The sequence below is a fragment of the Symphodus melops genome (genome assembly GCF_947650265.1).
Source record: "Symphodus melops genome assembly, chromosome: 4".
Classification (NCBI taxonomy): Eukaryota; Metazoa; Chordata; class Actinopteri; order Labriformes; family Labridae; genus Symphodus; species Symphodus melops.
Window position 1 is genome coordinate 14,661,446 of NC_136694.1, and position 27,756 is coordinate 14,689,201.

General features: G+C 43.7%; 1 protein-coding gene across 1 annotated transcript; it reads right to left on the reverse strand.

Moving 5' to 3' along the window:
* Positions 1-1,001: 1,001 nt before the first annotated feature.
* rassf5 (Ras association domain family member 5) lies at positions 1,002-27,312 on the reverse strand. The gene is made up of 6 exons (XM_079342558.1): positions 26,362-27,312; positions 13,935-14,062; positions 4,844-4,957; positions 3,830-4,157; positions 3,613-3,728; positions 1,002-3,407 (listed from the first exon to the last, which is right to left on the reverse strand). Exons 1-6 carry the CDS (start codon positions 27,161-27,163, stop codon positions 3,264-3,266), a joined length of 1,632 nt encoding a protein of 543 aa, XP_079198684.1. The 5' UTR covers positions 27,164-27,312; the 3' UTR covers positions 1,002-3,263.
* Positions 27,313-27,756: the final 444 nt, after the last annotated feature.

Genomic DNA, 27,756 nt, shown 5'->3' on the forward strand with positions numbered 1-27,756 from the left:
TTTTGAAAGAGGTACTGCCACCTGCTGGTTATTTTAAAGTTAGTCATTTTGTTGACATAAAGTCATGTCTTCAGAACACGTTATTCTAAATAATTAGAGATTAAAAATCTGATTCTAATCTGTAAAATATTAATTGACTGTCTATAATATAATTTTGATCTCTTTGGGATTATTCTTAAAGGGTTTGTTAGTATGAATTCAGTGAGTATTTAAAGAAAACTTGTGCTGGAAAGAAAAACAAGGGACTGAAACAATGGTGTGAACTACCTTTGTTTTTAGAAACCCTCATTAGTCTCTTCACCATTTTGTATCATATTTGAAACAAGTTTCCGAGACCTCTATCTTATCAACATGATCAAAACTTTCATTAAAAACCTAATGTATATGATACATGTATTATGCTCCCTGTAGATGTCATGAACTCATCCACACACTTTTAGCAGGAAAATCTTTGAATTCCATTCAACTTTTTATTTCAAACCCTAAAACAGACGCAGACACAACAACAACAAGGTTTGAAAACGGGATGGCAGAAGCAACACTTCTAGATTTCCAACCCCAGTAAAAATTTGCTATTTTTTAAGAAATTACGGTAAGAATAATATTCAGATAGTTACTTCTTTAAAATGAGTATCTTCTGTATTGAAACAATGCATCATTACTTAATAATTAATTATTTTTATTATAGTTAAATCGTGTTAAAAATGTGTGGATCAAATTTGATACTACAGGTATATAATGTGCTTTGTCCCTGAACAGCCAGGTGACATTTTTATAATGTAATCTACAATAAGACTAGCACAATACCAAAACACGACTGTGATAATTTAATGAATCAATGACTGAAATGCCATCTTTAAATACATTCTGGGTATTCTCTTATAAACAATTCCTCTGAAATCTTTGCCAAAATGGCTGAAAAAAGCCAAACTATGTGGCAAAAAAGATTTTTTTTTTTTAAAGCTTTACTAAACATCTCAGTTCCATTCTGTTTATTTTTTTAATATGTCAAGCTTTAAATGGTTGAAGATACCTTATCAGATATGTCTTTTCATTTGCAACAACTTTGTGTATAAAGGTGAAAAGACAAACTTGTAAAACTAAAAGGTTCCTTGTCATCCTATTTCCCAGCTCTATGACCTCTGGTGACACAATGTTGAAGTCCTAAACAACAGGAAATGAAACCAATTCCAGTAAAGGGAACCTTTTTTATTTCATTTGAATATTCTGTACAGTTCTATTGTAATATTTTATACACACTTCTTCAAATAAAACAAAACAAATTGCAAACAAAAAGCATTAAGTCCCTTCATCCTCTTCATACTCTCACATGGATGAGTTGGACCATGAAATAAATAACACACACACACGCACTCACTCACTCACACACACACACACCTACACACACACACACACACACAAAGGGATTGTTGAAAGGACATGTGTGTAAAGGGAAAGAAAGTGGAAATTAAATATACAACAGTACACCACCCAATACACACTGATCTGCACACATGCGAAAACCACCCATACAAACATCCACTCAGGCACGTGTGCTGAAACACACCAGACAGACAAACACCGGAGCACATGAAACAAAAGGCACTGCCAGCAGGAACAGCTCAGACTTTGGGTGGTGGGGATTGAAAAAAATGTGCATGTGTGGATTTACGGATGAGGAGTTATGTGCTTATGGACAACAGGTCTTAATTATCAGTACTTCTTATACATTTTTATAACATCAATTAAATGAAGCACGCTCATCTCTTTTCAGAACCTCAGAGGCTATAATGGATTTTCTTCATGTTTTATACTAATATGTGATGCCCAGTGAGGAAGTGCTGATCTCACACCCGCACACACACACACACACACACACACACACACACACACATGCGTGCACGAACACCGGCTCATGCATACGCTCACACACATACTGTAAAATATATTCACCATAATAAAACCTTGTCACTCTTTTCCCAGTGTCTACATAATACATATGCATTGCAACCACATCATTGGTACGTCATAGCCATTAATATATATATTTTTTTCATTTCTAAAGGAGATGGAAGGCAGGGAGATAAAAGAAAAGCGAAGCAGAACTGCAGGCCCCGTATGAGAGTTGTGGACCATTATGTCACCGGCATCTAAATGTGCAAAAAACAGAAGCTGGTTTATTTACTGAAACCACCTTTAATAAGACGAACCCTTCAAATGTTCTCTTTTCCCTTTAAAATCCTTCCAGTATATCTGTCCCTCAATGCTTTGGTGTAAAAATCCTCTCACATTCAAATGCAACCTGTGCACAATAACAGCATACAGAGTTTTCTCACAATGGTGTGTGGATCGCCTCGCTCAGGAAGTGGAGATCATGTAAGACTGGTTGGAGAGAAGTTGTGCAGTTCACATTTGAGAATAGATTACGTGTTTGAGCAGGGGAATGCGTTCTACATCAGACTGAGTCAGTATGTTTGCACAATTGAACTGGAATGATAGGAACAAATAAAAAACGTTGATTCAAAAAAACAAATGGTCTAAAAAGGAGCTGTAAATGGTGGAACTGGTTTCTTTACATTTGAAGGTTTGACGAGAAAAAGAAACTTTGAGGCTGTATCTCACTTCTTTTCTCACCATTCCTTAACCATGCCTTTTATTCCTTAACCAAAATGATACATGTAATCCAAGAAAAAAAGTATGATTGTCCTTCCATCTCCAGGAGACGCTATAAAAATGATTCATGCCTTCTCTTGTAATTCTCACTATGTGCAGGGGGGATGAGCTGAGAGAGACTCATGCATAAGTAACACTTGCAGTAGCAGCAGCAGCAGCAACAGTAGCAGGAGATGGGGAAACACCAGTGGCTCTTATAAGTCCCCTAATGAGATTTCAAGTTTCAGATCGCGCTGGGAGTTTTCTGTGCGTCTGTTCTTGGCAATGAAAACAACCTTTGTCCAATTAGCAAGCAGACCACACACCCTGAAGTCTTTCATGTCGCTTTCGTCTCTCCTCAGGGAGTAGATGCATGAAAGGTGGGGATCGAGGGGGTTTGTCCTGAGAAAGTGTATGCATGTGATCGTGTGTGTGTGTGTGTGTGTGCATGTACTCTATGTATGGGTGAATATATGTGGAGGGTCACAAAGTGTCTGAATCCAGCTCAAGCCTCAGAATAGATGGAAGGTGTTAACGTAGTCGATGTTCAAAGGGTCAGTCTCTCCCTGGGCTGAGGTCATAAGGTAACAGATGGGTGGGGGGGGGGGGGGTCAGGGGTCATGGGGTTGTAGGGCCTGTTGTAGTTTTTGTCGGTACACAGCATATTTTTGCTCCACTGCCCGCACACGCTCCGCCTCCTCTTTTTCCAGGATTACCAGGAAGTTTTGTAACTCAGGAACAGAGAATGCATGCCACTGTCAGGAGAAAAAGATGCATGAGAGAAAGCTGTCAAAACACCACAGCAAGAAGAAGTCTTTGGTACTTGTCCTTTATAGATAAATCAGAAAAGAATATCTCAGCCGCAATTTTAATAACTCTGTTTCTATAGCAAATACATTTTAAGAAAATGCAATAGATACCCTAAATCTAATTATGTACAACACATGTTTGTTGTCTCACCTGCACCTCTCCAGTCTCATTTTCTTTCAGGACAAAGCTGAGCTGCTCTGGATCAGGTCCTGCTATCAACCTCAGAAGGAGAGGACGCTCACACAGAGGAAGCTTCTGGAACAGATCTGGAGAAAGAAAAAGGGAAAAGGTTTTTTTTTTAAATCTAATTGCCATCCATTATAAACAGCATGTTGCAAATGAGTTTGTCACAGGAGTTTGTCCGCACCCTGTCCGTCGCGGTGCGTCTGCCGGTACAACGCAAACTTTTGAGGATTGTCCAGCACCATGAACTTCTTCAGCAGGCCCTGGATCACCTCTCTGGTGGTGGTCAGTGAGCTGATGTGGATCTGCTTCACACAGTCGCATGGTAGGTAGAAGGACGTTCTCTTTTCACTTTGTCCACCATCTTCCTGGAACTCTGATGGCAACTGTTTGCTGCTTCCCATCAGCCTGCATGAGCCCTCCGATCCCACAGCCTCCACAGCGGGGACTGTGACTGGTCGACTGAGCCTCAGATGGACCTTAATGAAACCTGTGTAGGATCCATCTGAAGCCTGTGAAACACAGAGAGAGGTACAAAAAAAGGTTGTCATTAGGGGCTAGTTACTTTCCATACCCCACTTACCTCACAGTACAGGAGGATGTAAACAGAAACAGAAGTAAACAGCAAATACACCTGTGCTGCAGTCCTAAATTATCCGATTGGATTAATGTGTTTATTAACACTTTAGTCTCTTCCTTGTCTTACATGATCTCTCCAAAAACAATTTCGTTCCGAAATCTTAAAAAATTAAGCAGTCTCAATGTTTTGTCAGATAAACAAAACGCTGTCCCACAATGAAGATCTTGAACAGACAAACACATAGGAAGAACACAGGAGAGAAAGAATAAGGGAACATGTGGGTTTATTCATCCCACACACAACAGAGAGATATCAATGTTTGTATCAGGAGTACTTTATGTTAACAAATGAGTGTTGTTCCTTATATTTAAAACTATTACTTACATTAAAACATGAATTGTTTGACTTGCATCCCTCATATTTATCTATAAAACTCAAGTCTCTTGCTGTTGAAGATTTTTATTTTACTTTTTTTATTGCAATAAACATCAGCTCAGTTTCCCTCTGACTCTTCTTCCAGTATTCAAAGTGAGGAAGTTCTGGTTCTGGTTTCTTTGAAATCAACAGTACGGGAATTTTTTTCCAGCTTCAAAACTAGAACAAGTGCTCAGAACTCACCAGTTTCATGCCATTTTCAGACACATGGGCGTTGTACTCTTCTATCCTGGTCTGCACCTCTTCTTCCGACAGGTCCTTTGTTCCTCCCTCCTCTTCCTCTTTCGCTTCATTCTGCTGTAAGGCCCATAGAGAAAATGGAGTCAGTGTCAAAATATGAAGAGGACTGGTAGTATCACTGTTTCATCTTAACCAGCAGATGGTGCTGCTCCCAACACGTCCTGGAAACCAAAAGTGCTCTCTTTGGCCCTTCTCAATTTTATGAATAGACATCAAAGTAAAAACCCTTCCATCCCTCACAAAGGGTGCCGATCTATTTCCAGTCATACTGGGTTTCATATTTAAGAAATGAAAAAAGATAGGCAGCATTTAGGCTTCTTGATAAATCATTACTTGTGGCAAAGTCCTCCATCTTTGTCAACCTTAAATCAGGAGAAGCTGCTTCATTGATTGGATGCTGACGGGGAATTCTGAAACGCTCAGCCTTCCTCCGCGTGGTCTACCTGCGCTGCTGCTCGACACCGGGACAGGGAACGTTGTGAATGGAGCAAAAAAAAAAAACACATTCATCATCCCAGCATGAAAATACTGACAGTGCTACCTCCCTCTCTCTCTCTGACTCGTGTCTCATGTACGAGATAAGGGATGACAGACGGAGAAAGGGAGAGAGGAGACATCAAAAGGTGGAGTAGAGGGAGGAAAAGAAGGGGAGGCGGTGGACGACACGAGTAAGGGGTAAGGAGTGATGAAAGAGAGGCTGCTGAGCCAGCCTTAGCAACACAGAGTTTGACTGGGTTATTTATAGTACAGTGGGATGCATCCTCTCTATCTCACAATAGCGTCCCCCCCCCCCCCTTCCTCCTGTTCGTTTGCATTTTCTGGGGCAGAGAGAGAAAGAGAGAGAGAAAGAGAGAGGGAGAGAGAGTAAATACAGGCTAGGCTTCTTTTCTGTAGGGGACTCCTCAGGTTGTGTGGTGATGTCACTATTTTCATCAGCACAGATGCAGAGTGCGGGTGCATGTGTGTGTCTGTGAGTGCGCACATATGGACTGAGGCAGCTCGAGTGCTAATAAACAGCACACTGCAAGTGCAGCTTCACTTATCCATGCTGACATTAACAGCAAAAAAAAAAAAAAAAGGTGGTAAGACTGACACATTTCACATTTTAAGGCTGATATGTGAAGGATGCAAACACAACGATGCGTCTGTGTCAATGTATGAAAAGAGACAGTAAGGACTTTTTTTTTTTGCATTTACATTTGCGTGACCCCCAAAGCTCATTCTGTTAGTTGTTGCCCTTATCTCTTCTTAACGTATAATCAGCCACCCGTGAAATGACTGTACTACAATAAAGGCTCATGTGCATCCTGCCATGTAACAGCAGTGAACGCAGCCGAAGCAACTGTGGTCACTGCAGGTCATAAACTATATCGTTTGAATCCCCTTTAATTAGGACACACACACACACACACACACATTGAGATTTGAAGAGTTAAAATCTCGGCCCTGAGGCTTCTGACTCATGAAGCGAAATTCACACGAGACCACCACTTGAATACATTCGCGTAGCTACATTCAGGCGGATAAACAGTCTGTGTAGCAAAACCCAGGGTTACGAAAAGAATCTGAAGGATACGGAGGAGTCGACTTGTAATCTGAAATTCCTCCCAGTCAAAAGCAACAAAGTGAACAGAACTTGCAGGAATTCCTGCGTTTGTATGCGAGTTTCTAAATGTATCAGAGGCATTGCCCTGCCCTCTTTTTTTCTGCATACCAGTGAGAGTGTTCGGGGGACAATAGAGAGATTTCCGCCCCTGAGGTTTCCACACAGTCCTAGCCCCTGTGGAGGGGGTCATGAGGGAAACACCCGGTGAAACACCCAAACGGAGAGAGACAGAGAGAGAACCCTGACAAGTATTTTACAGTTCACACTGTGGTTACACTGTGTGCACTTTGAGGTACAGTCATTAGACACCTACAGTATACTTTGTGATGGGATGATACATTTTAACAGAGGAATCATGTACATTCCCATAGTTCTAATTGTTTGCAGAGCTCCATTGAACGGGTTAAAATGAAACGAGTGATACTGAATAATGCATCGTAATAAGAGTGAATTTATGTTTGTTATGTCTGGGCAGCGCATTGTGTTGTGAAGCTACGTTGATGTTTAGAGCTACTCAAGGTGCTTCACCAGCTGAGGCTGACGACTGTGGACTAATGAGTCTGGTTCTGAACGTTCAAAGTGCTCGCTCATGGTAAATTAATGTGATGCGTCTCGGCAAGCAAGCGCAGAATTTAAGAAATACAACAAGCACTCTGTTATAGGAGCACCAAATGTAAAGCCTGAAATGCTCCACAATTATACAAGTATTGGATTATGTGTCGTTATTTCATTCGACATTTATTGTAAAATAACAATAAGCGCCTAATATAATGAACCGCAGCCGTGGAGCATTGTTTGACACTCCCTTGGGGTAGTTCCAATTTGAAGTTCTTCTTTTTGTTTTGAATTAATTTTTTGCAAAGAATCAGAATGTAAGCAAAGATCTATCACAGTTCCAGAAAAACATCAAACCATTTGGTTAGACACGCGCTTCAAGATTAAACTGCTGCGGTCACGATAACAACGACAGTATTACAGGTGACACATCCAGACCGATTAATCCAGCTCGGAGGTGTGAGTCGGGCAGATTCTGAGCAGCTTATGTGCGTAAGATGTCAAGGTCTGTTACATAATGGTAGCACACACATACGTACGCATGACATGCAGACATACGCACACACACGCGCGCACACACACACACACACACACACACACACACACACACACACACATACACACACACACACACACACACATAAAAGCCTCTGGGTGACATGTAAAAGTGTTGAAGCTCTCACCCTGATAAGATCAGACAAGAGAGGTCATCTGCTGAAGAAGTTCTGCATAAAGACAAACCAGTCTGTGAGCGTGCCCTGACAACATTTAAACTGTCCTGAACTTTCTCATTACTACATCTGTTTGACCTGCTTGTGGGCATGTGTGTGTGTGTGTTTGTGTGTGTGTGTGTGTGTGTTAGCATTCTGTTGCATGTTTGACAACATGATCTTCATGTTATACAAGACTCCAGGATCAATTAACGACGGGCCAAGTACTGAAACGATACAGAGCAACAAAAATGTTGCACACCACTCAGCCAAACTTCACGAATGCACATACGGTAATTAGATACATGTGATGGTGCATGTTTGCACAAGCCCTTTGGTAGGTTATCGTTTAGAGGCCGCAGTGTGCCAGCACTGGAAGACATACACAAACTCACACATACACATAGAGACATTCAGATACACAATAGTAAAACATGATCTGACCTTCAGTGCATTTAAGCTTAGAATACTGTATAAAAACATGATAATGATTATTCTTAAAGTTTCACCCAAGCTTTTTGATGTAGTTGTATTTAACTATCAATTTAACAAAACAGTACTCAGTACAGAATAAGTCCTGAACAAGCCCTCCTCACATGCAGGGGATCTGCTTCTGACCAGCGCTGCCTGATCTGCTCTGTGCTGGAGAGAAATTAGAGCTGCACACTGAAATGTGTTCAAGCGTTTGATGAGAAAAAAGGTTTTTTTTAATGTTGAAAATCCCCAACAGCTGATGATGTTTATTCATTTCACAGCATCAAAAAGCGGAACGGAATGAACTGATCAGACCCCCCCCCCCCCCGCTCAGCTGAGACGTACGCACATGCACAACACATAAAGGCTGGCTGCCTAATCTGGAGCAAAAGGTTCAGCTGTGGAAATAATTCATAAAGAAAGAGGATCTGAACTCCTCCTCCTTCACTGTTTTAATGAACCTAAGTGTCTCCCTGTGTGCCTGTGTACTTAAAAGCATAATGCAAATGGAGGCAACTTGAACACAGTGACCCTTTTTTTACATTCCTAAATACGCACATTACACAATCATTTTGTCTATGCACATGATGCAACATGGATCTTTGCATATCTCGTTTTCATATTAAAACACAGGAGAACAGGACTCTTTCTCTCCAGGGCGACAGCTCTACCAGAGGACTCTCTCCTTCCTGTGTTCTTGTCCTAAGTGTCAACCCAGTTCATGTCAAACTACAGACAGAGACATCAGTCTCCATCAGCTGGCAGCCCCAGACATGCCAAGCCTGATACCCCTCTGTCTCAACACAACTGCACACACACAACTGCACACACTCACAAACACACACACGCAGACAACACAGCTGGTCAATTATTCAGAGATTAAAGCTTCTCCGAGTCAGACACCAAAGGCTCTGTCAGGGTAAAGACAGCAAGACGAGAGCTGGGCACATTTTACATGAATGCAAATGTCCCTGCAGTTCAAAAGGCTGCAGCAGCGATCGCAATCACTGTCCTTACTTCTGTGTCTTACACTTTGCTCTTCAGAAATGTGCAGTGCATCATGGGAGAAGCCTTCCCTAACAAACAAGCAGCTCAAAACAAGCTCCTGCAGTCCACGTAAAGCTGTATAAACTCTACTTATATTCTATGACAGGGTTATGTGTGGAGTAATTGAATGTACAGTAGAGCAAAACCAAATCCTCAGAAAGTGTGCCAACTAAACCACAAGTTGCCATGGTAACTGGGAAAGTGGTTTGCTACAGATAAGTAGTCACTCTACACACACACACACACACACACACACACACACACACACACGAAAACAGACACAAATTCACTCACTTACAGGGATCCTGGTGGAATAGTATCAGCTGTGTTTCTAAGGAAACCTCTCCCACACACTGCAGACATGAAGCCTCCATGAAATCTCTCAATCTCAACAGCACCAGACTAAAACACAGCAAACATTTCATCGTTTGGAAAGCAAACCAAAAGCACCCATCTTTAAGTCTCCACACTCTGAACAGTGGTCTAAGACTATAGGACGCTAAATCTATGAGAGCTGCTCCAGTGATAAATGATCTGCCGAAAGGCTTTGATGTTGATGAACAAGGCCGGGAGATCGACGTTACACAACAGATGTATGACGGTAACCCCCTCCTACACACACACACACACCTAGAGGCCTGATCTACGTGTGCACAAAGCCCACTTCCTCTCCATACTTCTGCTTTTAACTGACATGTCTGTGGTATAAATGGCAGCTTTTTCCCAAGCCGAACTTCAACACACACCATTTGACCAACCTGAGTTTGTGTCACTTTTACAAATCCATTAGCAATATCGTGATTTTGTACCTTCGCTGCTTGTTTCGGCTTGCGGAAGAACGAGGTCTTGGCTGTGAAGAAAGTGAAATCCTCGCTCTCATCGTCCAGGCTGCAGTACCCGCTGCTCATGCTGTTACTGCTTGTCATGGAAGGGGTCAGCACCGTGTTGACAGTCATGGAGAAGTCCAGGGTCGGTCGCCGGCACCAGAGGAGCACGTTGACAGCTTGAGGAAGTGTACGTATATTTCAAATACACACTTGGCTTATGGGCCAAGTTGCGCCAATCAGAGTCTAAACGCGTCTTCTAACTGTCCTTTACTCATCCAGAAAAAGTCAGAGCTCCTCTGCTGATGCATCCAGAGAGTTAAAGTCCCACCTGTGTGTGGGTGAGACAGGTGAACTCGGCTCAGATTCGGCCGCTTTGCGTGCCACCAGAGAGGGGACCAGGAAATCCGAGAGTGAGCACAGACTTGTCACTTCCTCCTGACGTGTCTGTGTGTGTGTGTGTGTGTGTGTGTGTGTGTGTGTGTGTGTTATCACTCTGACGCCGGTGTCAAAACACACCATACAATATAAGCACCTGGTTTGCTGCTGAACATACACGTGTACATCTGACCGTCATGCACACACATAAGCACACACCTGTGTCATGGAGTCAGTTTACAGGTTGGTTTCAAGTTAACGCCGCTCACCTGAGAGCCTGCTACACATCATTTTTTTTGTTATACAAACATGCATGCAGCACATCTTCCTCGTTCCATCCTCCAGCAAAAAAAAAACAACAACACAAAAACTAAACAAGGAATAGTTCACTGCAAGTCCAAGCAGCTCAGTTATGCCTGCGTTGAAACGCTTGAGCATTCATCCGTCCCTTGAGTCCAGAGTGAAACCGTAGCAGTAAAATCTCCTGCAGCAGCAACAAGACGCTCACAGACCCTGCGTTACATCCTCTCTCCTCCTCTTCCTCTGTTGCTTTGGCGATACAACCAGAAAGAGAGATGGATGCCTCCCACTCAGTCCCTCTCTCCCCATTTCTTCCTCTCTCCTAGTCTGTCTTTGCTCCCTCACTCCCTTGCAGCCTTGCTCAACCATCTGTGGTTATCAGCCTGCAAGCACCCTCCCCCTTCTCCCTCCACTCTCTCTCTCTCTCTCGCTCTCTCTTTCTTTCTTCCTGCAAGAGACTGCACCCTGCAGAGCATGGCCACTTCCTGTTACACAGAGACTGAGCGAGAGAGAGAGCGAGAGAGAGAGAGAGAGAGAGAGAGAGAGAGACGCTGATGAGTGGGAGATATGAAGCCTCACAGCTTCTGTTTTACATACGTGAGAGCAGCAGTGACAGGAAGCAGCAGAAGGGCAAAGGAAGATGGCTGCTTTTTAAAATGACGAGAAAAAAACAAACAAACAGTGCTATAATTAAGGATAACATTTCGAAACTAATCCTAGACAGAAACAGGCCACGGTAAAAATGCAAAAACCTTCAGAACCATTTTGCCATAAACATCAGCTGTTATTGAATGTGTGTACCAGCAGCTCTCTTTGTATTTTTTAATTGGAAATGAAAGACCCCCCTTTATATTCCTGCATTGTGTTTACAGGAATGTAAGAAAATGAGGTCATTACTGTTTACTGCATTTTTTATTTTACAAAATGTGTTATATATTTCCTTCTGCTTTTGTTTGTTATTTTCAAGAGGAGTCGTTTTGAGAACCATTTCCGGTTGAGTATTGGGGAGGTCCTGCAGCTCTTCAAGTGACTTTAGGAAAATAATGACTGATTGCCCTCCGAATAGAGATTACAGTGACCTCTAACCTCTCACTGGCCCCACAATCTGCCCTCTGCCTCTGGTAATGACCCCTGCACCAAAACACATTAAATGCTTCTTCCTCGGCTGGGATTAATGACGTGCTAATGTTTGCATGCCATGTGTGCAAACATTAGCATGTGTGGTATGATTTTCAGCTACCCAGACATGATTAAAGACAAAACCATAGGACACTGGAGGGCTGCAGCACACAGGCACAGTGTGGCTTCTTTTCTTTACAATGTCCTTCTGTCAGGTTTGAGGTGGAAAAAGACTGATTACCAGTAGCTCTGCTCCTTGCTTCCATCAGTGTAATCACTGCAGGAGAAAGATGCTACACACACACACACACACACACGCCTGCATCTTGAACGACACTCCTGCTAAGTCGATAAAGCCTGGTCATTGGGCTGCGTGTATGGGCTTACTGGGGGTTAAAAAAGGGATCAATTTCTGCTGATGCACACAATAGGTAGCAGTAAAGACAGAGGGGGGAAACGACACACAAACACACGCGCGCACATACACACGCGCACACGCACACACACACACACACACACACACACACACACACACACACACACACACACACAGCTGCAGCTATAAAAGAGAGCAAAAAGGGAGAAAGAGGGTTGCAGGAAATAAACTGTCACATCTCGTCTTGTCTGCAGTACGAGTGCTCTCTATGAAACAAACTAGAGTGTTAGTCACAGAGTTCACATACCTCTAAGACAGACATCATCGACACTCGTTTATTTCTGACTGAGAGCTCATTATCTTTAACTACGCAGTCATTAAACTGTAAAGGAAGTCGTGGCAGTGCTTTAGCTTAATATGGCTAAACTAAATGATGACTGTTATGATCTTGCTTGCCTCAAACAGGAGCATATTTGTGGAGCAAACACAGTTTAAAGTGTGGCCGTTGCCACTGGACATTGGGTTAAACGCGCTCATTTATTCACTCTGCTAATTTGCTCGCTCCATTTCCCGTCTCCCCCTCCAAAATATTCAAGGATTGTGTGTATTTTTTATGCTCTCTAACACCCACTGGCAAACTACCAAGGGTCTAATTTTGTGTTTTATCTGCTCCCTGGGAGTACAGTAGCATCCAGCATGCAGCTGCAGGGGGAAATCCACATTTGTCTTTTGTGTGTGTGTGTGTGTGTGTGTGTGTGTGTGTGTGTGTGTGTGTGTGTGTGTGTGTGTGTGTGTGTGAGAGTGTGTGTGTGTGTGTGTGTGTGTGTGTGTGTGTGTGTGTGTGTGTGTGTGTGTGTGTGTGTGTGTGTATGGACTGTATTGAGTGGGTGACTCAGCCTCGGATGCCAAGAGCTGCATGCAGGCTCACACTCTCTCTGGTTCCTGTATCACACATGTGATGACACAGACAGTGGGTGTAGCACTATTTTGAGGGTGAATTTTACATAATAACTGTATCACTGGATATCCTGTGGCACATTTGGTATGAGAGCAGAAATGTTGTAATGATATATTTTGAGTTGAAATACTGAAATATGTGACTACATTTATACCAGTGGCGTACCCAAGCTCTGAGAAGGTGTTGAGCTAACACACCATGCCGTAGTGGAAGGTCCCTGCTGAGAACAAAGATTAACCTAATTAGTTTGCATTCGCATAACAGCATCTGAGGAAGTGAGCACATCAAGAGGAGGAAGATGAGGGAGGCTCTGCGAGCCAGAGAGCAGGCAGGAGAGGGGGAGATACATCACGTGTTTTCATGACAAATCGTAGTCTTTCCTGAGAACACTCTGTGACCAGAAAAGGCAAATGAGTGCATTTTTAAATTCAAAAATAGACCCCAGAGCAGGAGGAGGGATATCATGTAGTGAAAGAGTAGGATGGTTATGTAAAAGTTCAGACTTTAAAAGATTCTGCAGAGTGAACGCTCCCGTTATCCAGTGACTCATGGACACCTCTACAAAACAGCTCACATAAAGAGCTGGACACACTCCACGTTACAGTATGTGTGTGCTCCTCTCTGCAACCTTTTTTTTTTTTTTTTTTTTTTAAGAAATGATGATCTTTGTATTCAAAAAATGCCCACCTTGTGCTGGGCTGCTTTGGAGTTGCAGTGGCTTCTGGGAGATGGAGTTTCTTTGGAGTCTCTGTCCTTCTGGTTGCAGTCGAGCTGGACCTGGCTCTCACACTCCAGGTGACAGGTGTAGCTGCAGTCTGAAGGACAAAAACAAAACAAAACAAAGGAATCAGAGACTAGATTTAATCTAGCATGTAAAGTCATCCTTCATACAGAATATTAGCTCCATCTAGTGGTTAAAGCAGGACACGCAGTCCCAATGTATAGAAGGAATTCATTGACAAAAAATATTGACATGTTCTAGAGCCATTATCAGATAAAATACACCTTCTTATTACAACCTCTAAAACCACCACCATACATCTTATTAACCAATCAGATGTCAGAAAAATACTAAGCATATTTCAACTAAAAAAGCATGGTATTTCAGAGGAAGACACAGATGCTGCTTCATCTGAGGTGTATAAAAGTGTATGATTGGCATGAGGTGCTTTACATAACAGCTTCTGCCATCAGTGTGTGAATGTGCAGGTATGACCTGTGGTGTAAAAGCGCTTTGAGTAGTCAGAAGACTAGAAAAGGGCTTTACAAGCTGAAGTCCATTTGCTATTTACCAATACACTTTATAATGGATATAATGTATCGTTACAACGGATGGAAAACACTCCAAATGTCAACCCTACAGAAACCCTGTTCTGCTCATATCACAACCCACTGCTCTGTAAGAAAAGAAAAGATGACGGTATTTCCAAGAAAAACTTTCCAAAATAGTCTTTTTTTTCCAGTTTTTATGTGGCTCCACATTGGTTGGTCTCAGCTTGTTTATGCAGTGCAGACTTTATTGTGGCTGGAAGCTTTCCCCTGAGACAAACAGCCTCACATCTAACTTCTCCTCTGTTCGTGAAATAATCCACGCTGAAGAATTTTTTTTTTTTTTAAAAACCTCATGGGCAAAAAAAAAAGCAGCTAAAGGAAGCACTGAGTCAGTTTGTTGTTGTGGTTCTCAAGCAGGAGAGCTTCTGAAGCACACTTACAGACAGGTCGGATGAAACCATCAAAGTATTTCCACTGTGGAAGACAATGCTTGACTGTTTGTTTAAAAAAAACATCCTTTTTGTGGTTGATGTTTTTTTGTTTCAGAGCTTCGACAGTGAGCGTTGCAGGTTTTCTCTTTACTGATACTAGATCCTGCTTAGAGTGGGACACCACTGCACTTTACACACTCAGCATCTGCACTGTAACCATGGCAACACGTTCCTTGATGACCACATTGAAAGATAATACAAAAGATGCGTTTAAAGGTTTTTTAGTGATAGCTTAGCTCCACTTAATCACACCTGGAGTAGCAACATATTTTTTCTAACGCTTGTGAATAAAAAAACCCCAAAAAAAACATGTACTGGTATGAAAAATTGGGCACCTCATTACCAAAGCAGGCATAAGGAGGAGGAGACAGCAGTGTGACAGGACAGGGTTAACAAACAAGGGAGCAAAGAGGAATGTTCAGATAAAGGATACTTTGCTTGTGACACCCAGAGGTCACACCATGAGATGGATAGAAACGAGTAACGTGTGTGTGTGTGTGTGTGTGTGTGTGACGGAGACCGGTTGGCAGAGAGGGCGAGTAAGAGGGCAGGGCTGCAGTGCGTCGATGACAGAAGGGATGTGTTGAGGAAAGAGTGGAGTTCAGATACGGGATGCTCTTGTGATGACAGTTTAGAGGTCATGGCAGAAAGAGAGGAAGCACACAGGGGAAGGAAGAGAGAAGCTCCTTTCCTTCATGTACTCTATCCACCCTCATTATTGATAACAGATCCTTTTCTCTACTTCTTATATTTGGAGTTCGGTGAAAGGATTAATACAATTCTCCGATGAGGCCTCCTGCAGACTGAAGCCCGACCTTTCAAGTTACATTATTCTGGGCTTGAAAGGGAATGAGCATGTATCCAAACATTCAAAAATCTCCCTGTAAGACTTGAGGAGATTTGGTACACTTCAACATTCAGTTGTAAAGAACGTTCAAGGTAAGTAACAGGATCTAAAGATTGGGGAAATCCTTGTTTATTTGGAACCAGCATCAGGAGGAGGAACTGCAACTTATTGTACTTCCACATTTGCTTCACATTCAAACACCGGAGGTCGCCACTTCGTTATGCTCCAAAGAAAAATCTCACCTCCTCAAAAGTGACGCTGCACTGTGCAACAAGCTCTGCTTTAGGTCTGAAGACAAACAAGTCGTCCTGCTTCTTTCTCGCGATAAGCATTTTTAAAGACAGCAGGGCGGACCGAAAGGAAGATGGGAGGAACCCTCAGATATTGAAACCTGGTGTACACCTACAATAACACACACTGCTGTCAGCAAGTCAAGCATCCACATTATTCCCACACTGATAAGACACGTTGTCTCACTCCCACACACAGCTGCTGTATTTGTACACACAAAAAAAAAAAAATAAATAAATGAATAAAATGGTGGGACAGCGTATATTTTTGCAAACATCCTTGTGAAAGCAATTGAGAGTTTGTCGTCTTCAGCCTCAAACAAGCTCCCCGGGTTTGGATTGAAATAAAACCTAATCCTGTCATTTCATTTTGGGGCGTTTACAAGAAACATTGGTTCTGCTTTCCCGCAAATACAAGGCCACCTGAATCCAGAGAAGGTCTTTATATCTATCAAAGGCATTACTCTTCTCCACATATAAGGTGTGTGCATGCTTTCCTGCAGTCTGTGCAGCTCCTTGTGATTCTCCACCGTGCATGTGACCACTAATGAGCAGCTGGGGAAAGTGCAGCAGTCATGCAGTGACCCAGAAGGTCTGTGAAGGTTATGCGGGCGTGCGTGCTGACTCTGCAGGCGCGGTCACAGAGACTCATGAGGGAGGAGAATGAAAGCAAAAGCAAGCGCGGGGGGGGGGGGGGCATCAACAGAAACTACAATTTTTACTTGTGTGACTTCTGCATGTCGATGAAATGACACAAACGCCCATCGGCATGCTCAGAGCTGCAGGGGTTTCCCTTTGGCCGTTCTGTGGAAAGTACAAAGTTGCACAATGTTTATGAATGGGGAAGCTGCTTTAAATGTGAAGCAGAGAGGCTGATTCCCCTCTGTGGGATTTTTAGGGGAAAACAAACTCTTCAGGTCAAATTAAAAGGAATCCGACAACAGCTTTCATTTTAAAGGATTCTACACGCGCATCCATTCACATATGGGGAAGTTTTAAAAATACAACAACACGCTGGGAATGACAAAATAATCCTCCAAAAATCTTTCGCTTCTTGTTTCAGCACTGACGGAGCAAAAAGGCTGTTACGTGTTCCCTATGACCTTTAAAGAGTTTCTGTTGCAATCAAATCTTCAACAACCTCATCGACTTTTTCAAAGTATTTATGGATTAAAGGGCAACTACTGCGGCTGTCAGACATTTAAAGAACATTTTTAACTGTATCTGAAGAAAATAACACATTACACATCAAGTGTAAATGTTCTTGTTTATCTCTACATTTTTATCTCAGGTCTGAACTATGTCTTTGGAACTGTTATACTTCACATGTGTCTTGTGAAAGTAGGAGATATTCGTCATTAAAATCAGAGTCCAATACAAGAGGCTATTATTTTTAGGAACACACATTAAGATAATAAAAAAAAATGGAGGGACATGACTGCTTAGAGAAGTTTAACCATAAACACTCATCATGTGTTGTACCTCCTGAACATGGCAGTCGTGTCTACAGTCTGTGTGTGTTGTTTCAACAAAAAGAAGAAGAAGGAGGAGGAGGAGGAGGAGGAGGAGGAGGAGGAGGAGGAGGAGGAGGGTGGCTGTGTTGGTATGTGTCGCCGTGCTAGACTGGCCTCAGTGGCTCCTCCATGGCAGAAGATGTGTGCAGAGACTCCCCTGTTTGTCTCTCATCCCATCATTCCAGTCGGACTGCTTTTATAAATGAACTCGGACTCCAGACGGAGCGAGGCGATGATGATGCACACAGCCGAAGACAGAGGAAGAGACATCAGAGGAAACTACCGTCGGTGGAAAAAGATAAAGGAGCTTAGATATAGGGATCTATATGTGGGGGCTGAGTTAACTTCCACTGCTGCACTTGGGTCAATAACAGCGAGGGAACAGGAGTAGGAAGAGGAGCTTCGATTACAGTGTGTGTTAAATGGCCGAAAAAATCGGCTCTCGAAGAGGACATTCTTATAGCCGTGTAAATGATTCATGGTCATGTTTCTCCTCAAATCGCAATCCTCTCAACTCTATCTTTCTTGGGAGAGCAATCAGCCGGAAAACGGTGCCTTTTCTGCATCATTTCCTGTAACTTTCTTGAAGATAAGGGGCTGTGGGTTTGTTTTTCCCCTGTGAGATGGTGGGTGTGGGACAGACAGATTAGTCGTGATTCTCAGGTCATGGGGGATGTCTGCATGGCACCAGATAGAAGCAGAGGGAGGGACATATTGTATTCACTCCCAGTCTGGTTCAGGGCGGGAGGCAGGAGGTAAATAGGGTTAAGGACGGTAGCTATAAATTAGGGGCGAGGATATCAACACAGTGGCTAATGAATCTAAATGGCGCTCCGTAAGTCTTATGAGGGAATTAGGAGCAGCTTTGGGGTCTGTTGGGGGGGGGGGGGGGGGGGCTTTAGACGGTCTGATCCCATCATAGCTCATTTAGAGCGGTTATCCATCCTCTCCTACTGCGCAAACGCTCGCCATGCTACTCAAATGACCACCTCCCTTCCCCGTTTCCATCATTATAAAGCAAAATGTCTCACTCGAGTTTTCTCACAATGCTCGCTCAGGCACGCTTCCAAGATACACACGAGACGTGAGTAAATAAACCTTCACATCCAAAGAGAATCCATCCCATCTCACCTTGACATCTGTGTTTGAGCACAAAGATGATTTCATGTTTTATACTGAATCTTGTTTGAACTGCAGCGTCTCTTCCCTCCCTCAGTTCCTCCATCTGTCAAACTGCTGTACAGACGCTCCCTGAATTAACCAAACAAACAAAAAAAAGACAGAATCAAATCTGTCAATGCTTCATTTTAGACTCGAAAGGTTTATTCTGTCTTATGTGCCGGATATGGACACAGCTGAACTATCTCCATGGCCAAGCAACAATCTGCAGCCAAAAGCAGAAGATGCAACAAAGGGGAAAAACAAGAGCCGACGTTACCTTCATTTTCAAAAATTTTTATTTCTTAGATAGATAGATATATACTTTATTGATCCTGAGGGAAATTCAAGCATGCTAATTCTTCTTATGAAGAATCCAGAATCCAGAAAATTGCCAGCATTTTCCCTCTGGAGGCAGTAAGATGTTGAGTATTTTCCCTTTTCCACATAAAAGGTTGCAAAGATGTGCTCCTCAAAATCACGATAACTACTACAGTTAAAGACTTTTTTTCATAAAGTTTGGGGATCCACAATAGAGATATAAAAATTGTTTAAAATCCGGGCAGCAGTGACTCAAATAAACTGAAGTTTTGTCACAATATATAAAAGTCATTCACATTCACAGCATCTCCAGTTTATTGAATAATGATATTTGACCCTCCATGCTTGATAAATGTCAATTTCTCTAAAGACCCAACGGAACATTTTTAACAGACTTTCTATTGAGAGTTTTTTCAGACTCTGACCATGTTGATGATCTCTGACATCATCAGGGCGTTTAACCTCGTTCCTGAACACATTATCGAGTCAAATCACAAGATCACAGTAAACGCAAGCGCGCATGTTGATCGATTTAAAGTGATTGAATTTTCAGACTGTACCATCCAGGATTAGGACTTCAACAGACGGTAAAAATAGATGAAAGAAGCAACAGAGGAGGACGAGGGGAATCTGATTCAGGCAAGTTAATTCTGACAAAGATTAACTGGGTTTCCTTCAGGGAGCACCATCTAAAAATACACGTTATCTGTCTGACCAGGCTGGAGCTGCTGGGGCTTTCTATGAGGCCTTTAAGGCTGCAGCATGACGTCAGTCAGGTGGAGCAGTGAGCATCACCCTGAGTCATGTTTGGTCAGTGTCTTATCAAGCTCTCACAGCAGGGAACACATACAAAAAAAAAATACACACACAAAAGATCTGAATTAACATCTTTGTCAGTCTAGTGCAGGGAATGGATCAATACTTCTGCAGCACTCAGCCATTTTGCTCCCTGCCTTTTCTTTTGTTTTTAACCCAGCCGCACTTTGAGATTATGTTACATTATGTTTACATCACGCCCCCCTGACCAAAAAAAACAACAAAAAACATCATTAGCCTGTCACGTATTTGGAGAAAATATGGGAAAAATCAATACTATGCAGCCTCCAGCAGGCTCACTGTTACCTCTCAGTCCTGCTTCAAATAAAAAGTCGATAACATAATCCAGTTAGGTAGGATCTCCCAGACAGTTTCAAATGTTGTTGGTTTTATGTAAGTGTGTCCAAAGCACAACAAACTGTACATCAAGCTGATTTTATCTGAACTATTCTGTCATTTAACACACAGTTATATACGCATAGACACAAAGAACACATTTGTTCCAGTGGGGTTGGTCTGCTATACACAAAGAGTAACCAGGCATATGAGCGCCGCAGTTCACAGATAGACGGCCTGATACACACAATACCCAAATATTTTGGCCCACAGCCGACCTCTGAGGCAAAACCGGCTCAACCTGTTGACTCATCACCTTTTCCTTTCTTTCCAAAATACCGACCCCTATCAACAGTCAACTGTTCAACTTCTAAAGCTCAAATCAGAGTTTTTCACTCCGGTCACACTCAAGTTGTTTCCTCATACCTGAGGTGGTGAGCAGAGAGCCATTAGAGGATGATCGTCTCAGGATCCGCAGGCCGTCACTCCAGGACCGAGACTTAGGCAGCCTCTTCAGCAGCCGCCCCAGTCGCCGCGACACCTGGCCGAAGCAAGCGCTGCCGACCTCCCCGTCAGAATCCCCCCTGACCTCCTCCAGACGCAGCTGCATCTGCCCGAGAAATGTGCCGCCCACTCCCATGCCCTCAACTCCCTCGGACCCAGCCTCCTCCTGTGAATGCTCCGGGACAGGTGATGTTATCTGTGCCATGGATGGAGCATGGTGGCACCACCCGGCGGGCACCGTCCTGTGTGTGTAGCCCTCGCTGGCCCTCCTCCCCTGGCCACGGCTGCTCCTGTCCCTCTGAGGGCTGCCCCAGCGCCAGCCCCCCCAGTTCCCCCCACGGCCATCCCAGCGTAGCCACTCTGCCACTGGTGCCACGCTCCGAATAAACAGCCCCCTCTCTGCTCGCTCTGCCACCCCTCCACCTGTACTCCGCACACAGCTCTCCACTTGCCTCGCACTTTTCTCCTCTGGCGGATCTTCCTGGCGCCTCAGCGTGCAGACATGAGCCCCGCGAATCTCTGCTTCAACTACTTGTTTCGCTCTTGACGTCTCGCTGTTATCAATGCACCCTCATCCCCTCTCTCTCTCTCTCTCTCTCTCTCTCTCCCCCTGTTTCTCTCTGTCTCTACTGCAGCACCCACACACTCTGCAGTAACAAACAGCCAGCTTAAAGAGACAGACCCCCCTTCGTCCCCTCTCTGCTCTCTTTCCATTCCCTTGCTTGCGGACTGTACACACTTCAGTCAGTAATAGAGAGGATGATGTAATGATAGCCGACGATAGATCAGAAACATCATCCCACTGCAGTGCTGGTTACTGACTCTACCTTTTCTCTTGTCCCCTTTTTTTTTTGTTTTTTTTTCTCCCCGTACCTTGGTGTGAAAACCTCAAACTCAGCGGAGGGGAATGAGTCAGCCATCCAGTCCAACCCCAAAAACATTTACATATCTTACATCACCTCAATAGCGTGTGCATGTGAGTGTGTGTGGGTTTGGTGAAGCTGTTATTAATATGCACTGAGAGAAGAGGAGCCACTTGGAGTTCTCCTGCCCTACTTCTGAAGACGAAGAGTTTGGGGAAACAGGAAGCGCTCACCAATTTGACTTTTAAGTTATACGACATAATCTCAAGGACATACAGTAAGAGGTTTCAGAGGCTATCATGTCCCCCCCCCCCGCCTTTTTTTGTTTTGTTTTCCACTGACTCACCACGTCTGACGAAATGGGTTTTTTTTTAATCCACAAAACAAAAAGCGTCTCTTTTTCTGATAAGTGCTGAAGGGTGTCTTTGCGGCGTCCTCTCTGCCTCGCATCCACCTTCTCCCTCTGCAGTCCACCTATCACTATCTACCAAGGGCGACCTAAATATAGCCCGGTTGAAAATCCCCACTGTTCTGCCATACATACAGCCGAGCAGAAATGCACCAAGGAGAGAAGTAAAAGCAAAACACCATACAGGTTGTTGTTTTTTTTTACCACAAACACAAAACCCTTTTCCTTTCACTTCTTCTTCTTTTTTTTTGTGGTTGCAAAGATGTACATCGATGGCTGACTGGGTGTCTCTCCCTGTTTCTAAGAGACTGAATACAAAAGATGAGACAGAGTACGTCGACTGACTTGTATTTAATAGCCTTTAATGCAGCCTTGTTTCTAGTCTTAGACATATGAGCGCTGAAGGAATGTTTTTGGCCAGTTAACACTCCATCCTTCGCAGGGCTGGCAGAGCAACAGCTCTGGTATGCCGGGAAAAGAAGGTTATGTGCGAACAACCCTCCTTCCATGTTTTCTTCTCCCAGTGAATGGAGCTTTGAGAGGACCAATGTGACACGGCTGAAAGGGTTTTCTCAGACAAAGTCTGCACTGTGTAGATGAAGGGAAAAGGTTGAAGAAAACGTTCGTCCTCACAGGAGAGATGAGAAATGCCATGAGGCAGAAAGAAATGCACGAGGAAGGTTGTGCAGGTGTGTGTGTGTGTGTGTGTGTGTGTGTGTGTGTAAAGGCCTCCCTGGTAGGCATGTGTCTCTGTACTGACTAGCGAATGACCCCACATCTACGCTGTGAGTGACAACAACACGCTCCACTCTTCAGCCCCAAAGATGTTGCCTGGTTTTATGACATTCCGAGAACTATCAGTGTTGACGTTGCTCACATCCAGCACTCAAAAAATGTCCTGTTGGGAAATCATTTTCCGAGGAGCTCTGGACTGGAGAGCATTCACCTCGTGTTCTGTAAACATGGCAGCTTAGGTTTCGAATGTTATCACAAAAGATATGATTGATTAGTTCATAGAAATGTTTGCTATTCTTTCTTTCACTGTTTGAAACACTCGTCGATGAAAATGTCAGGAGTTTTCTGATTCCGACATGAAAAGTTTGAGGAACTGCTTCTTCCTTCTATTTCGTTCCAGTTTAAATGTTTTTGACAGAGTGAACGATGTGGGGACCTCACCTTTGGAGGATTTTACATCGATAACATTTTACAGCCTTCTTAATTTTAAGTGCATGTTGAAGAGGTCACCCATAGAATTTCTCAGCTCTATGTGTAAATATGTTATATCATTGCATACTGAGAAAACATAAATTCTTTAAAATAAAAAAACAGACACGTGCAGCATCTTATCTTGGAACAGTAAACTTGAACATTATTTTTTTTGGTGAAAATCAGAGATTAATTTCACTAAGGTGTTCTTTTCAATCTAAACACTTTTACTTTAACTAAAAGAGAAAACCTCCCAGATGCTTGTGTGAATTAGCCAATTGATGTTTGGGGCTGACTGGTTATGGTATTGGATTTGTGCACTGGCTGAGTGTTTCAGAAGTATGGAGGTTGATGCCAGAGTAAATATAATCATACAATAAAGTTGATGCTCAATAGATAGGCGTACTGTAATGCAGCGTGTTGAGAGTTACTCTGTGATTCCCACACCTTGCATACAGTGTATATAGAGCACAGTTCGAGGTGCTTGTCTTCTTTAAAAGGAAAGACGAGGACCAAAAAGTGTGTGAGTGTGTCAGAGGACTGGAACCACTGCTGCTGCGAACAGCATGACTCCCCGAGAGCTTTAATTAAATATTAATCTGGTGTCTGACTCTGTCTGCTAGTCTGTAATCCCAACCGCTCTATCCCTGAGACATAATCCCAGACCAGAGACACCCAGAGCTGAGATTAAGGAGGCAACCATTACTCCCTGCCTTCTTCCTTGCCTTCACTGACCAACAGCTCAACACGGAGAGACAAGAAATCAGATCATCAGAGGACAGGTGAACAAGCCACTGACAGGATACGACCTAAGTGCTGTACACAGATTTATATAACTGTAATGCACTGGTTTTATAAAGCTTGCCTTGTGTGTGTTACACTGCTAAGTATGACCCTAAATGGGCCAGATTTGTCAGAGAAGCAGACATACGGTTACAATCATATCGAGACTGACACTTATTATGTTGACATGGCGGTAATATGCTTATTTTTATGCACCATTAGGACCTTAATCCACAAATTGCTCTCAGATGTGTGTATGTATGCATATAGTGGGGGTAGTAGCGACTTGTTGAAAATCAAATCCCAGCAAACCCCCACGAGGGGCAATAAAGACTTAGGAAAAAGCTGAAGCAAAGCCAAAAGCTAGCAGCAGTGATAAATTCAGAGGATTACACAACGACGCACAGCAGACGATGAGACAGGGAGCTCTGGCTTTAGATTGACAGACTCCACTGTTGGGCAGGGTCAGCTCATAACCGACCCTGTGAGTTCTCCACTGGGGGGGTGAAAGACTGAATCTCTGTTTCTATAAGCTTCAGATACAACAAAGCAAACCCACATACAGAGAGGCGAATAAATGAGAGACAGACGGAGGTACCAGGCATACAGCAAGACAAAGACGCAGAGTGATGGTTGTTTATGGCTGCGAGGCCTCCGTCTCTCCCTCCCCTGTCATTTGCTGGGTGTAGTTGAAAGAAGAGCATGCGTGTGCGTGCGTGTGCCATTTCTATTTAGGTAGTTTTGGTTTTTGTTTCTTCCCACAAAAAAAAAGAAATACCCCGACATGCCTAAATTTGCATCGCTTGTCACAAATGTCCTGGTGACCCCCATGACTGTACGCCACAATCACCTCGGATGTTTTCCAAGAAAAGAGAAGCAGAGGAGGATTCCAGAGGGCCGATGCTGGCGGGGTTAAAGCGACAACTAATGAGCTTGATTTGTCCACAAACGTGGACAAAAAATCTTGAAACTCTCGACTGCGCGTGTGCTTCACTGTGTGCGAATAGTGTTCTGGTAATCTCTGCTCTCGCTCCACTGAGTACTTGCTGATGGCACACTAAATCAGACAGCTCTGCAGTGCTGGACAAACTCGCTCTTTTCCTCCATCCCTCACCCGGCTCCCTCTCCTTCTAGCCCTCTGTCGCTCCTCGTTCCTATCACTCTGCCCCCCCCCCCCCCCCCCCCCCCCCCAACCTCTCCCCCAGCACTTTACACAATTTTTTGTCATCCCTGAGTCCAACTTTTTTTTTTTTTTTTTTTATCATTTCCTTTCTTTCTTTTTTTTCCCATTTCCCATCAGCTCTATTCCTCTTTTTTTTCTTTTATTGGCCCGTTCAATACAATACTTCTCTTTATTTGCTTGATCCTGCATGTCTCTGCAGCAGAGATCTGCTGACACAATGCCAGCTCAGCATGCACCGCAGACGCACATCACACACTCTTCTAACATAGCAGGCATGCATGAGCCGTATATGTGTGCAGAAAAGTTACGCACGAATCTCTGGTGTGTGATTGGTGTACGTAAGTGCCAGATTAAACACATATCCAGTCTGCCAGGTCAAATTGGCTTTGTCTGCACTCTTTTTGTCCCAGGGCTGCACAGGTGGGAGGGATTTCATCCGAATTTATAGTCAGAACAGAGCAGTCAGGTATGTGACTCTAAATGTATCAGGCACAGTTCATCGAAACAGATCAAAAAAGGCAAAGCACTCTATTTCTAACTTTCTGACCTTCTCTTCTAAAGCACAGCAGCTAAATTGGTCCTCATAGACTAACAATTAAGTTTGAGTCCTACAGATTGGTTTCAATGCACCACTGAATTCTGCCATCTCTGCCAGGAGAGGCTACAAATCAGAGGAAGGGAGAGAACTCTGCAGGCAGAGCTGGAAGGACAAGATAATGGGCTTTCCATTAAAGGATTTTTGGCTTTGCCTGCGTGAAAATGTCCTTCCCTGTCATATTGGCTCACTCACAAAGTCACATGCACACTTTCTTTTGTATAACAACACACTGCCACCAATATGGCAGAGTAAAGCCCCGGGACACTTCATAGAACAGTCTGAAATATAACCAGAAAGGAGGATCCACAGAGCCAGAAAAAGAAACTGCTAATAAATGAGTAGTTTTCATCTAAAAAGGAAAATCACTTTAGATCACACGACTAAAACAAGTGTGATGTCCATGTGCATGTGCGATTCACTAATATGAAAGTATAAGCTGCTAAGTAATAGTAGGCTACTAGTCTTTATGAATGTCTAGTTCTCTCTACATGTTATTCGTTATTGGGAAACAGCAACAACTTACTTTGACACTTGAGTGCCTGTGCAGTGATCTGACGGCTGCAGGCGTCACACCAGTCCTGAGTAACAGTCTTGGCCTCGAACCGATGTCCTTCACCTGTCTCGGTCCTCACCCTGGGGTCCAAACACCTTGGAAAGATGGACCAGGCCTCCCGGCGGTGAGGCTCCGTGCGGGCCAGCCTGACGACCCCAGTCTTGCCCTGAGTGAGCCTGTCCAGCCGAAGACTGCCGCTTTCTCCTTGTGCTGAGACGCTCTGCTGTCCGCTGTCCGCTCTCCCGTGTTGCGCGTCCCGGTGCCGTTGCGCGCCTTTGTGTACATGAGTACCAGATCCTCCTGTCATGATATTGATGCACGACCTCTTGAGCGAGGTCCCCCTGCGACCACCTGTGTTGTGGTTTAAGTCTCCACTGATGTTACTGTTGCAGTCGTTTGAGATGTCCCCGGTTCGAGTGTCTGTCCACCTGTCGTAGTCCGTGCTGCTCTGCTCTCTGTCCCGGCCCGGGCTACGTGGCGCAGAAGGGGCGGCCGGAGCACCGCATCCTTCACCGGGCATCTTTCCTCCTTTTGCCGCCGTCTCTCCCTCCAGTCCCGGGGATAAGGGTTGAGTTCCCGCTGCTCCTCCAGAAGAGACCGACACACATTCCCCACTGTTCCCATGGCTTCTTCTGAACATCATCTTCTCCCAGGACGACTTCCTCGGCAGGGTGATTTTCTTTCTGCCGGCTAGTTTTAAGAGCAGCAGCTGAGGTTCCGAGTCCAGTCTGTGCGGACCCGGGTGCTGCCCTACCACACTCGCAGACGCCATTATCCTGTCCTCTTGTAATGCGTGTGTGTTTGGCTGTTAAGAGTGTGTATTAGTGCGTGTTTTCCCTCCGTGCCCTGAATGTAAACTCAACTCACGCCCGCGACATCGTGTAGTAGTGACGCAAGGGATCTGACGGGTTTAAATGTCACGAGCGCGCCTCCTTTACAGCGACAGGGAGCGCGCGCAAATCCCCGTTTCATAGGCTGTAGATTTGATTTGGTTTCATTGAATTATTAACCTCTGATTCTCTGTTTAAGAAGACTTTACGTCCTGATGATTCAATTAGGTTAGCTGTTCATTACAACTTTTACAAGGACTGCATGTTACTTACGTTAGTCTAATTTTTAAAGTGAAACCACTCTTACTAGAAACAAAAACACAAAGTAGACTGACATAAATCCAACAGCCACAATAATGATGAAAAATCGAAGGAGTGTTTTTTAAAGACAGGATTAAGACACAGCAACTAATAATAGCCCAATAAGATTAGGTTTCTATTTCATTTTGAAACCCTTAAAAAAAGTATGACAAAGTACTATAGAACAAATGTCACATGCTGTTGAAAGAAGCACATTCTTGATTACTTTTTTATT

Coding starts and splice junctions, on each gene's coding strand:
- rassf5 (XM_079342558.1), bottom strand. CDS start 27,163: ATGGCGTCTGCGAGTGTGGTAGGGCAGCACCCGGGTCCGCACAGACTG. Junction 3,729..3,829: donor GACGCACCGCGACGGACAGG/GTGCGGACAAAC, acceptor TTCTTTCTCCAG/ATCTGTTCCAGAAGCTTCCT. Junction 3,408..3,612: donor ATGAGACTGGAGAGGTGCAG/GTGAGACAACAA, acceptor TTCTCCTGACAG/TGGCATGCATTCTCTGTTCC.